The 12921-nt window shown below is 38.0% G+C and overlaps 2 protein-coding genes across 2 annotated transcripts; both read left to right on the top strand.

The window, feature by feature from the left end:
- The first annotated feature begins 1824 nt into the window (after window positions 1-1824).
- On the top strand, window positions 1825-5395 carry LOC115744433 (cytochrome P450 704C1-like). Its single transcript, XM_030679616.2, has 6 exons — window positions 1825-2212; window positions 3260-3475; window positions 3554-3844; window positions 3918-4238; window positions 4639-4842; window positions 5156-5395. The coding sequence occupies exons 1-6, from the start codon at window positions 1898-1900 to the stop codon at window positions 5342-5344; spliced, it is 1536 nt and encodes a 511-aa protein (XP_030535476.1). The 5' UTR covers window positions 1825-1897; the 3' UTR covers window positions 5345-5395.
- A 1844-nt stretch (window positions 5396-7239) lies between these two features.
- Window positions 7240-8410, top strand: LOC115744437 (cucumber peeling cupredoxin-like). Its single transcript, XM_030679619.2, has 2 exons — window positions 7240-7571; window positions 7787-8410. Exons 1-2 carry the CDS (start codon window positions 7367-7369, stop codon window positions 8221-8223), a joined length of 642 nt encoding a protein of 213 aa, XP_030535479.1. The 5' UTR covers window positions 7240-7366; the 3' UTR covers window positions 8224-8410.
- Window positions 8411-12921: the final 4511 nt, after the last annotated feature.

Raw genomic sequence — 12921 nt, 5'->3', positions numbered from 1 at the left:
ACCAGAGGACCCCGCGGTTGAGGCTTAGACTGTCGTCGGTCTAAGACTATATTATTAGGGCGGGCCTTCACCGTCGTCGCCGACACCCCCCCCATATGCGATGCACCGGCGGCCACACAGGCGGGAGGGGCAGCCCTCCCACCTGTGCGGCTTTTTTTTATTATTTTTTTAAAAATTATAAATAAAAAAGGAAAAAAAAGGGAGGAAAATGAACAAAAAAATTAAAATGTGAAATGACGAAAGTGCCCTTCAGGCCGGACCCTTTCTTGAAATACTATGGCTACTTCAATCCCTTAATTGAAACACACCATGTCACTTTGGACCCTTATTTGCAATAGAGTTCACTTGGGGCCCTAATTTGAAAAAACAAGAAGACTTCGGGCCCTTTTTTGAATTTTTCCCATAACTAAATAACAAAAAAAGTAAAATAAAAAAGCTGTCAATATTTTCTACTTTTTTTAAATTTTAAGAATGATTTTTTAGTAAAAATTGCCACATAGACTTTTTTTTCAAATAAAATTTCCTACGGTCTACGTGGACTAATATTTTATAAGAAAATTTGTGGACTTATAAATGACGTAGCACTAAAATGTTTTAAATATAAATACCACGTATTTTTTCGGCTAAAATCTCTCTTCATTAGCACTTAAGTGATCATTTTTTCTCCGATATGACATTTAAGTGATAAAAAAAAATATATCGATATCAATGTGAGCACCGTACATAAATATTGACATTTAAAGTGTCATTTCGCCCATCAAAAATTTAAAAATAGTAATTAAAGGAGTCCTCGAACAAGGATGAAGCAGGATGCCATGTGAACCTCTCATCCTTTATTAGTATAAATGGAGCTCTAGGAAGTGAGAAACGCAAAGTTTACTTGAAAAAAACGTAGGAACTCTCGGTAGGAGGAGATTTTCTTATTGTAATTACACTAGAGTGATTCAGCTAGTTAAATTCTTACTAGTAGAGTTTGTGCAATTCCTTGAGCGGGACTTCACTAGAAATCGTGAGGAACTAAACACTGTCTGAGTTATTAGAAACGCTAAATGTATTTAAATGCTCGAGTAATTATTATCTTCGTTATATGGCTTATTTCTATAGTGAAATTCCGTGTTGCTCTCCCCGTAAACGTAGATTCCAACGAATCGAATCATGTAAATACCGTGTCAGATTTTCTTTTTCTTCCTTCCGTCTATTTTATCGATTCGCTTATCTATATTCACAATAGTTTAGCTTTGAGATGTCATGACTTCGATACATCCATTATAAGTGCGTGCCTTACAAACATATGCCAAACGTGGGTGATTACATGGTAACTTGTCAAAACGAGTCATAATCTTATTTGTCAACCCATGAGGAGCTAAGTCGTCCTATAATTAATTATATTAATTAAATGAGTTATGAATGGGCGTGAAACGGTGAAACCCAAAATAATATAGATGTACCTTTCATTATGACTCTCTCTTGCCCTCATTAGATCTCTGCTCGCCAACTCCATGCTCTCATCTTGATTTGGTAAGGGCGTTTTAGTAATATGAATCGAATAGAATGTATCGTAATTTTGGATTATTAAATTTATATTGCATGAAAATTAATGAATTTGGGCGGAACTATTTTCGAGCGGACCAGGTCAATCCATTCTCGGAGGCTGTGATTGTCGGAGGCAGTGGGCCGTTATAATCTTTCCACATCGTACAACAAAGATTTTTTTCCCATCGTACAACATAGCTCAATCCGCGTGAGATTTCAAATCAGGCAATGGCTTAACTTCTCACCGTACATGGCTTCTCGTCCAGCCTGTCCACTGGCGGACATACAAAACAAGAACCCAGCCTTTGTAAAGTGCGAACCCCATCGACCCCGACCGCTTCCTCCTCCGCTGCCCGCTCCAAACATGGCCCCGGCTTTGTTCTCCGACCCAATCTTCTTCACAGCTTCGGCTCTGGTCTTGGCTCTGGCTTTCGCCCACCTCTTCGCCAAAACATTGAAGCAGAATCGGGGCAAGGCGGCGGCCAAGAAGTACCACCCTGTCGCTGGGACTGTTTTGAACCAGCTCCTCAACTTCGGTCGCTTGCACCACTACATGACCGATCTTGCCGGCAAGCACAGGACCTACAGGTTGCTCAGCCCTTTCAGGAGCGAGGTTTACACCTCTGACCCGGCCAACGTGGAGTACATGCTCAAGACCAACTTTGAGAATTATGGCAAGGTAAGTTGGGGTTCAGGGTTGATGATGGATTTATAAAGTGCCCCCCAATTTTTTTTGTGTTTACGAGTGCCTATAGGAGAAGACGCAGCGGGGCTCTTTTTTCTTGGGGGCGGAGAAAGTTCACTCGGTCGAAAGATTGATTATATGGTGCTCTGCATCTATCGATCCAAACGACTGGGTGACTATAGTCAGAGTACCTGCGTCAATGACCATGTATGGCTTGGATTTTAGTGAAAAAGATGGAAGAAGTATTCACGGTCTCGTACCCCTTTCAGAGTTCCGACTTGTCTCTCGTTAAATATCTGCTATGTGGTTGCGCTGAATGACATCTACTGATTTTCAGTTGTTGGAAGAATAGAATCTTCATCCTAGTAATTAATTTCCTGCAAGTGGGATTTTGGTTGCATCTTTTTGATAATACGGATGGACATGCATTTCGAGTATTTGATAATGTCTCAAACATGTTTACCACACTAAAACCGACATCAATACATCAAAATTCTTGCCATTCGGTGTTTATGGCCAGTGACAGGCTATCCATTTGCGATGCTGGTGGTGCTAGAAAGTTGGGTTCCTATATTTTGCATGGCAGCGTGGGTGGTTTAGTTCTTTTAATGGGGAGGTGGGCAAATTCCATTTAGAACTGGTGGCCACGGTGAAATGTCAGTGTTGCCAGCCGAAGTTTGTGGCATGCTGGGTAGCTTGCTAGTTGTGGTTGCTGTTTGTTAACTAATGGCAGTGACGATACCCAAGCAGACGCCAGACAGTCAATTAGTGTTCAATTTACCAGTAGAAAAGACTATGAGATTACACTGGCTAATGGGGTTCTGGAATTTTGTGGATTTCATTAACCCAAGAAATCTACTTAATGGTTATGCTTTTAAAACTGGAATTGTCATAACAAAGGTAAAGTATTCGTGGATGTCCTTTCTGGATGTTAAATGAGCTGCGAGAGAGTCGGATGACAAAAAGCTGGTTAGTCATAGAGATTTTAGTGCACAAGCCCAAGTTTGAGGATTGCATGATATGACTTAAAACCATACGCAGGGATGGTACAACTACAGCCTTCTAAAGGATCTATTAGGGGACGGAATTTTCACTGTCGATGGTGATAAGTGGCGCCAGCAGAGGAAAGTGTCAAGCTATGAGTTCTCCACAAAAGTGTTGAGAGACTTCAGCAGTGTAGTCTTCCGAAGAAATGCTGCTAAGTTGGCAAATATATTGTCTGAAGCAGCAAGTACTGACCAAATTGTAGATATACAGGTAAATTTTGCATTATTGAATATGACTTAGATAATCTTGCTGTAGTTTCTTCATCGTGTAACGAGATGTTTTATGCAGGATTTATTTATGAAGTCAACTCTGGATTCCATATTTAAAGTTGCATTTGGAGTTGAACTGGATAGCATGTGTGGAACAAGCGAAGAGGGTGCTGAATTCAGTAGGGCTTTTGATGATGCAAGTGCAATGACCTTGCGGCGATATGTTGATGTCTTCTGGAAGATTAAGAACTTTCTGAATATTGGATCAGAAGCAGCACTGAAGAAAAACGTCAGAGTAATTGACGACTTTGTATACAAGCTCATTAGGAGGAAGATTGAGCAAATGCACAATTCGACAGACGATCCTTCTGTAAGTTAACAATCCTGTGGCTACATTTTTTTTTGTGGAAATGTCATGATAGAATGTTGCATGGATCTTGCAGATGAAGAAAGAAGACATATTGTCTAGGTTTCTCCAAGTGACAGAGACTGACCTGACATACTTGCGGGATATAATACTCAACTTCATTATTGCTGGCAAAGACACAACTGCAGCCACGCTTTCCTGGTTCATTTACATGCTCTGCAAATATCCAATTATACAAGAGAAGGTTGTGCAAGAAGTAAAACAAATGAGCAATGTCAAAAAGATTTCGGATTTTGCCAGTTTTGCTGCAAATATGGGGGAAGAGGCTCTACAAAAGACGCATTACCTCCATGCAGCGATAACAGAAACTCTCCGGCTCTATCCTGCACTTCCAGTGGTGAGGAATATCTTGATTTTTTCTGTCTCCACAGTCCATGGAAGGCTTGTGATCCTAAATGTATCCGTAAAATACATACAAGTTTGCATTGTTTTGTTATTGATTTTTAGTGGTTAGTCCCGTCAGCTTTGAAATTTTAAGTTGGCCCACTAGGCAAAGGCCATTTTTCTTCAGGAAGTAGTCCCGCGTTCAAGCCGCAACCCTTCCCTCACCTTAGCTAGCACAAAATGCATTCAAACCCCGACATAAAAATTATGACTTAGATGATCAGTTAGAATTCCTTTCGTAAGCTCTTGTGATCTTAATTCTTTGATTTTGTTACAGTTGCTATCAATTCAGTTTTCAATTTAGATCTATCTGTTGGCTTTGCTAATAAATTTTGAAATTATTGTTCAATCAGGACGCAAAAATTTGCTTTTCTGATGATGTTTTCCCAGATGGGTTCAGTGTAAGAAAAGGAGACATGGTATCCTTTCAGCCGTATGCAATGGGCAGGATGAAATTCATATGGGGCGATGATGCAGAAGATTTTCGTCCAGAGAGATGGCTGGATTCGAATGGAGTATTCCAACCTGAAAGCCCTTTCAAGTTTACAGCCTTTCAGGTCAGAAAAAAATGAAACTCAAATTCAATGGCATTGACCTGTTCACTCCGCTGCATGCACCTTCAGTTTGACCTTCATATTGGTGCATTGCCAGAATTAAGTAATTTGAATAGGAACAAAATTGCATGCATCATGTGGTTCATTCTTCTCCATATACGTTCTTCATCTCACTATGAACATCTACATTCAAGTTCTCTCAGATCAAGGAAACAGGTTATTCGAATATCGACCTATGGCAAGTAGCAACCCAGTCCTTTTCCTTTTTTTTTTTCATTAAATTTCGTTCATCTTAGCGTCTATTGTTGCTGAGCAGGCTGGACCAAGGATTTGTCTCGGTAAAGAATTCGCTTATAGGCAGATGAAGATATTCTCCGCCGTGTTGCTGAGCTGTTTTACGTTCAAATTGGCTGACGAGAAGAAACCTGTCAACTACAGAACAATGATCAATCTTCACATCGATGGAGGTCTCCATGTTGCAGTCACCCGCAGACAAGAGACTTAAGTTCACCAATCTGTTAACGCTGTTTATGTTAATAATATCGCAGAACTCAAACAAAATAAGAAAAACCATCATCAAATCATGCAGGCCTTCTGTACCGCCGCAATTCTGCAGTCTTCTTTCTCTGTGACAATGCTTGCCCATGAAGTAACATATCGCAGAGGCAAAATGTTCCCCATGCTTACCATCTGATTCGAGTAATTGCCAAAATGGTTTCGGAGCTTCCGTCTGTAGATCTAAGTAGTTTCAACTTAATCGAAGAATTCCGAGGATTCTTATCGGTATATATGCTTTGCTTGAAGATGGCAAAGCGTGATGATTTGTCTTCCCTGAGTAGATTAGACGTCCTGAATTGGGTGGTTTAAGAAGTTTCAGTGAACGTACATGTGCTTGTGAGGAATTCAGTCTGAGCTGTATAGATGGAGATCAACCGATCAATTGTGTGAACTCTGTCCATTATCTGGGTCTTTCACTTCGTTATGGCCTCTTCATCACAAGTAAAGTACTGACTGAGGTTAAAAGGGGAGGGGTAAGCCAAGCCCTTCACAGAAGATGATTTGAATGTGGTTGAGCAATTCATGTGTTCGGCATTTGGGAGATTTAATTATTCATTGTTTTTGTGGCTCATCTACGACTCATTCCTGGACGGTGCTTGCTACGTGCAATCCCATCCGTCCTAGCTCCGTTTCATCGTTGGTTTTTGACCTTAAGAGTAAAGTAGTCCAACCTCTAAGGATTGTTTGTTACATCTCGAACAAGAGTTTGCAAAGACAGACGGCATGAAGTTCGTCCATCGTTTGGCTATACCTGTCGATGCACGATCCGGTCTTGAGGCATTAATCGAAGCCCCTACCTCGATCTACTAGAGAAGAGTGCTTGCTTCTTTTTATTAGTAAAACGAAGAAGAGAAGGATGATCGACATTCGACCCTAGTAACCCAGGGCGCCCACGGCAACGGCTCTAGAAATTATCTTCCGGCCAGAGGTTGATATTTCTACTTCTGCTTTAGAAGTAGATTTCCGATTAGAGAAACGCGCTTGATAACAAAATAAAATTTCTGCTTTTAGAACATAAATTTATTTGATAATGGTTGAAATTTTCTACTTCTAAAACACAATTAGCGCAAAATATTCTACGAAAAATTATTGACCCTATCGTATAATGCATGTTATTCAAGGAAAGTTGCATATAATTTATCATCTAACTATTTTATGCAAATGGGGGCCGATTTTATGGGGAAAATTGTATTAGAAGATTAAAAAAAAAATCCTAAAATACAACATCACGTTACAAGTATCAAGATAGGAAATCATCAGGCACAATTGATAGAAATATCATAACACAACATCACATTGAAATATCATAACACAACATCACATTGAAAAAGCCAACTTATGATAACACAACATCACATTGAAAAAGCCAACTTATGAAATCCTCAAATAGAACGAACGAGGATCTCGAAATACATCACATTACAAGAATCCTCAGTAGAAAATCCAAATGCTAAGATACAACATCACGTAACAAGATTATATTTAAATAATTGAAATCCTCAAATGCAACATCACATTAGAAGAGCCAACAGAGGAAATCCTCGAACGCTAAAAACAAAAGTACAATACAAATGTCAAAAACCCAATTTCATGGGCATTGGTTATCTCTTTCTAATTTTAACTTCCGAAGAAAAGTAAATTTTTTTTTTTTTTTTTTCTTTTTCAAGTAGCTCCAAAATTATTTTTGAAGTAAAATTTTTTTCTAGAAGCAAAAAAATAAAATTGCATAACCAAATAAAATTCTATTAAAAAATTACGCTATTAAATAGATTTCTGTTTAAAAAATGTTGCCGCGGGTATCCAAAGTCATTGTAAGGATCCCACGAACACGGGGTGCCCAACCCAGCACCCCAGTCAACAAGCTGCTCATCCCAGCTCCTTCTTAAAGTCAACTCAGAGAGAGATCAGAGATAGACCCACAAAGACAAGGAGTGACCCGCCCAAAAGTCGCCAGATCAGACGCCTCGCAATGGCCGTGGCTACAGCCAATCTGACGGCCATCGCGCTCTGCCTCTTGATCGCCGCCTCCTCCTCCGCCGCCGCCGCCGCCGGGTACACGAACTATACCGTCGGCGGCAACTCCGGCTGGTTCTTCAATGAGATCACCAACGCCACCTCTGCCAACTACTCCGCTTGGGCCGCTTCTCAGACCTTCAACCTCGGCGACTTTCTCCGTAAGCACCTCCTCATTACTCAACTCTCTCTTGAACATCCGCAGCACTTATTAATCCGTGAATGCATGCCTTTTCGCTGGAGCTCAGCTGATTTTGGAGATGATTAGGTCAAAGCTCGCCTTCGATTGTCGCTAATTTCGACTGATTTGTCATGAACCACTCGGTTGATGGATTTCCGAATCTGATAGTTTCCTGATTTGGTGGTCTGTGCGCAGTATTCAACACGAACACGAACCTGACCGTGATCCAGACCTACAACCTCACGACCTACCAGGCCTGCAACATCGACAACGCCTCCGGCAACGACACCTTCCTGTACGGCGGAGGCAGCGGCCAGTTCGGGAAGGCGCTGACCGTGGCGGTCCCATTGACCCTCGAGGGCCCGAACTACTTCTTCTCCGACGCCGACGACGGAGTCCAGTGCCAGAACGGGATGAGTTTCGAGATCGACGTCAAGCACGGCTCCGGCCTGCCGCCGAGCCTCAACCAGCCGCCGCCGCCCCCGTACGCCGAGCCTCCCGGCCCAGACGCGGCGAATTCGCCGCCCGTCACGGTGGTGGATGCACCGGGGAACGGGGGTTCGCGCGGGGGCGTGAACGTGCGCGAGGCGGCGTGGGGCGTCTCTTTGCTGTTGGCGACTCTGTTTTTCTGAATTCTCTTGAGCAACTTTTCAAAAGCGCGGGGTACATGTGGTAATTTTGGTGTTGTCGGAGGGCTTATGTGGAAATTCGCACGCCCGCATTTGGTGGGTCGATGGGGGCCCTGTCCTTTTCAGTTTGGAATATTTTGGCCTTTTATTTTATTTTTTTTTTCTGTGGGGGTTTTTAAATATCGTTGAATTTATTTTGCTTTTGTTGTTGTTGGAATAATTGTGTCGAAAATGACATGTGAAAGTCCTTGGAAACTTTGGACCGAAAACAAAAAAGATGTAGCATAGATCGCCTAATAACTAAGGAGCTGCATGATAACACTTCCGCTTCTAAATTTCTCTGTGAGAAATTAATTTGGCAAGGAAATCCGTTTGGTAAAAATCTTGTCGAAATATAAATCTATTTGGTAAAAAAATTGACTTCCGGTAGGATTTTTAACTTCTAGAATGATTTTCAACTTCTAACAACACTTTCATCCAACTTTAAAAAGTAAAAAAATTTTACTTCTCCGCTTTAGAATAACTTTTTCGACCACACCGACCTACGCCGCGCCCACCTCCGCGGCCCGCTCGCCGCCGGCCATCGAATATTTTATTAATAATGTTTTAAAAGTATAAATTTTCAACTGTTACCAAATAAATTTCTCCGATCAGAAGTTAATTTGGAGCAAAAGTAGAAAAGTCGACTTACGCTTTTGAGGAGAAGTAGATAAATCAACTTCCGGTCAAAAGTTGATTTCTAACAGAGAAGTGTTAACATGCGCGCCCTAAGTTTACGCCCCTAACGATGCCAAGGATTTGCAAACCCATTCACACCAAAGAGAAAAAAAAAATTGGAGCAACCAAAGAGAAAATTTAAAAGGTGAAATATCTTGGGTAATCATCGTTCCGACTCCGAGTGCTTTGTCGAGTAACTCACTTTGTTATGTGAAATGATGTGACGTGCTCTAGTTGTTACTTGGTGATAGGTACGTTATACTTGAATGAATCTTCGTTTGTTAATTAAAAGTGAAAAGAGATCAAAGGAAATAAGTACGTGCATGCAAAAAAAAAAAAAAAATTCAAGGAAGAAGGGCATGAGAAGTGCCGGAACATTTTCAAATAATAGGTCGTTGAATTATTTTTTTTCTTTTCTTTCCATGTAATGGGAACGAATTCGTCCTTTTGTCAAAATTAGGAAAGAAAATGCTAACATCGTTGTTAATCAATGCTAACGTAACATGTTATTTTACAGATGAGAAATGCTTAGAAATAATTAGTATTGAAAAATTACATTTTAGAAAATAAGAAGAAAGAAATTTGAAAGGAAAAAAATACAATTAAGCCTCAGTCGAGCAACCACCGTGAGGTGATGTCAAAAGTCATGCGATCCCGATGATTAACGTCGGTGGGTGCACAATCTCCAACGACGTTTGGTGCGATGACACGACCCTCGCCCAAATCTAACTTGAATAATGCGACCTATGCTAGATTTGGCCCTCGTTCGGGGTCACAAGAACCTTGCCAAGCATCATCCCCTATGGTCACCCACCTCAATGACAGCCAGCAAGGGCTTGACAGGCCTCGCTGATTTATGGCCAGTGCCGGCCCTGGCTCCTTTGTCTTCTCCTTTACTCTCTCTTACGATTTGTTCGTTTCTTTTAAAAAGAATCCGAATATTTTCTCTAGTTAACACCTAAAAATAATTTATCAAGTCAGCATTGATGTGTTATTTACGAATCAGTCCACCCCACTTTTCCATTTTTGTTTTAACTAAAGGACCAATCCCCCCCCCCAAAAAAAAAAAAAACACACATGCTTTAAAAAGTCAATTAAACAAAAAAGTAAGTTCAAAAAATATGTTTGTAGTCATCTCTACAGCTAGTTTTCTAAATTTGAGCTTTTATGATTCTCTTAACTATTTTTTCTTAAATTATTATCAAAGATAAACTCAGCAACATTTGTTCTTTTGGTTTTGCTCAAAGTCAACCAAAGTATATATAAATCTTAAATATTGTAAATAAATTAACTGACTTTAGATGTTGTCGTTTCTATATCTTTACAACTTTTGAAACAGAAACATTTTTTTTCGTTTACGTTCTGGCAACGATTTTTTAGAATAGAAACATGTTTGGTAACCGCAAAAAAATTATGTTCCCGGAACAAAAAAAGAACATAAATGCGTTTGGTAACCGCATAAATTTTCTGTTCCCGAAACCAAAAAAAAAAAAAAGAACATAAACATGTTTGGTAACCGCAAAAAAATTGTTCCTAATTTTTTCATTTAACTAAGGGGATTATATATATATAAATTAAGTTGTCTTTATCTTTTTAACTTACTAAATCAAATTAAATCTCATTTGTTCAATTTACTAAATCAAATTAGACAAATATATGTATAAGTAATTTATGCACGATTTATCAAATTACAATATAAACGAGATCAACTATAAAAAAAAATTGAAAGAGAAGACGAATTAGAATTGGACAATGAGAACATCAAATATGTTTTCTATAGATAGGAAAAATTACAATTATGAGTCACACGTAAATATTTTCAAGTAGTTAAAAATATGTTTACCTTTAAATGGGAACCCCTAGAAAAATATTAATTGCACTTTGAGTGAAATCGGGGACTAAAATGAAAATTATTTGTGCATTTAGGTCCTTTTAGTCCAACTGTGCAATTTTTCCAAACATGAAGACTGAAATGAGATGCAAGGTATCAAAGTATCGTGTAATGACTCTAAAAGTAAAAATTTTTGGCTAAAATGATTTAAAATGAAATTTTTTAGTCAATTTAGGATTATGATCAATGAAGAGGCATGTGGTCCCAAAATGAATTTTTAAAACTTTAAGAGGCCAAAATGAAAAGGGAATTAAAATAAAAATATGGACTATTTTTTCGCATTTTTATGACCATGAATACTATTTTTCCTGATTTTCGGATTTTTTTTATAATTAAAATAAATCCGAAAATTTTTAAAAATTATGAAAAATATTTTTTGTTCAAAATTGGTTCCGAAGGCTAGGCCAAAGCTTCCAAGGTTGATTGTAATTTTATGAATTTTTTTGATATTTTTAATTTATTTTTTAAATTAAAATGATCAAAAATTAAGTGTCAACATCGTGCAAGAACAAAAAAGAAGAGAGTGTGTTCAAAAATAAAATTGTTTCCAATTATTCCTTAAAAATATTGCAAATGTGTTTTTAAAAAGTATTCCAAGAACACAGAAGCAAGTTTTTTTTTGTTTCTTGTTCATACTCCAAAAGTGTTTTTGTTTCTCAAAAGTATTCCCGGAACATTTTGGACATACTTTTTTTATTATACGCGTTTCTGTTCCACTTTGAGAACACAAACACTTTTTCTGAAGCGTTACCATACGCAGCCTAATTTTTCCTATACACAACTGAACTTCAAAAGAACTAGGCTTTTACGTGTACCAACGGTTCTTTTTATTTCGGATTAGGTGGTTAAGTAAACTTTCTATCAATAACTAAGATTAGGTTTTCAAATGACTTAGGATAAATTAGATTAATTTAAGACTCTAGAGTGATTAGTAAGAAACTTATCTGAATCCGGATTAGAAATCCTTTTGGCTTTGGGAACATGAGATGCTACAAATTGGCGAATTTATGTTTATAGGCTGCCACATATGCATCGAGTTTCAATGGTTCCGTTGGATGCACTAATCTAAATTTTATGCTGAAATCATTTCTACGTGGATATTTTTTTTTTTCATTTGAAAAATTGTAGATGAAATGTTTTTAATGTTTTGCAACTTTTTACTTTGTGAGAAAGTACATAAATCATGTATACGAGATCTTTTTTTTTTTTTTAAGCATACGAGCTTGCAAATAGAAAATTGATGGCGATCTCACTGATAATAGGGTCAATACCATAAAAAATCATAAACTAGTATACTTATAATAGATTTATCAAAAACTAGTTTTTTTACCACTAAAAATCTCAATCCGATACACCTGTACTAACTTTTATGCCGAAATCATTTATACGTGGATATTTTGTTTTTCATTTGAAAAATATAAATGAATTTTTTTTATTGCTTTTCAACTTTTACTTTGTGGAAAAGTACATGAATCATGTAGACGAGGTTTTTTTTTTAAGTATATGAGGTTGCAAATGGAAAATTGACAGCGACCTCACCGATAATAAGATCAATACTATCAAAAACCTCAAACCAGTACCCTTGCAATAGATTTATAGAAAAATAATTTTTTGACCACTAAAAATCTCAAACCGATACACCCGTGATAAATTTTATTAAGATATCATTTATACGTGGATTTTTTTTTTCCATTTGAAAAATATAGATGAAATATTTTTATTATTTTGCAACTTTTTACTTTGTGGAAAAGTACACAAATCATGCCTAGTTTTTTTTTTTTTTCAAGTATATGAGCTTGCAAACGGAAAATTGATGGCGATCTCACCGATAATATGTTTAATACCATAAAAAATTCCAAACTAGTATACTTGTAATAGATTTATCAAAAACTAATTTTTTGACCTTTAAAAATCTCAAACTGATACGCACATGGCAAATTTACTCAAAACTAAATTCTTGATAACAAAAAATCCCAAACTAGTACGTCTATACAAGTTTACCCTCCCTTAATTTCGATTAAATTGTGTTAATCTCACAAAAAATCAAAAACTAGTACACTCGTCAACTGTCACGTGTCATCTAATTTAGCAAT

This window comes from Rhodamnia argentea, chromosome 9, assembly GCF_020921035.1.
Source record: "Rhodamnia argentea isolate NSW1041297 chromosome 9, ASM2092103v1, whole genome shotgun sequence".
NCBI classification, from domain to species: Eukaryota; Viridiplantae; Streptophyta; class Magnoliopsida; order Myrtales; family Myrtaceae; genus Rhodamnia; species Rhodamnia argentea.
Note: the sequence above shows the minus strand (reverse complement) of the source record. Positions and strands in the feature narration are given on the sequence as shown.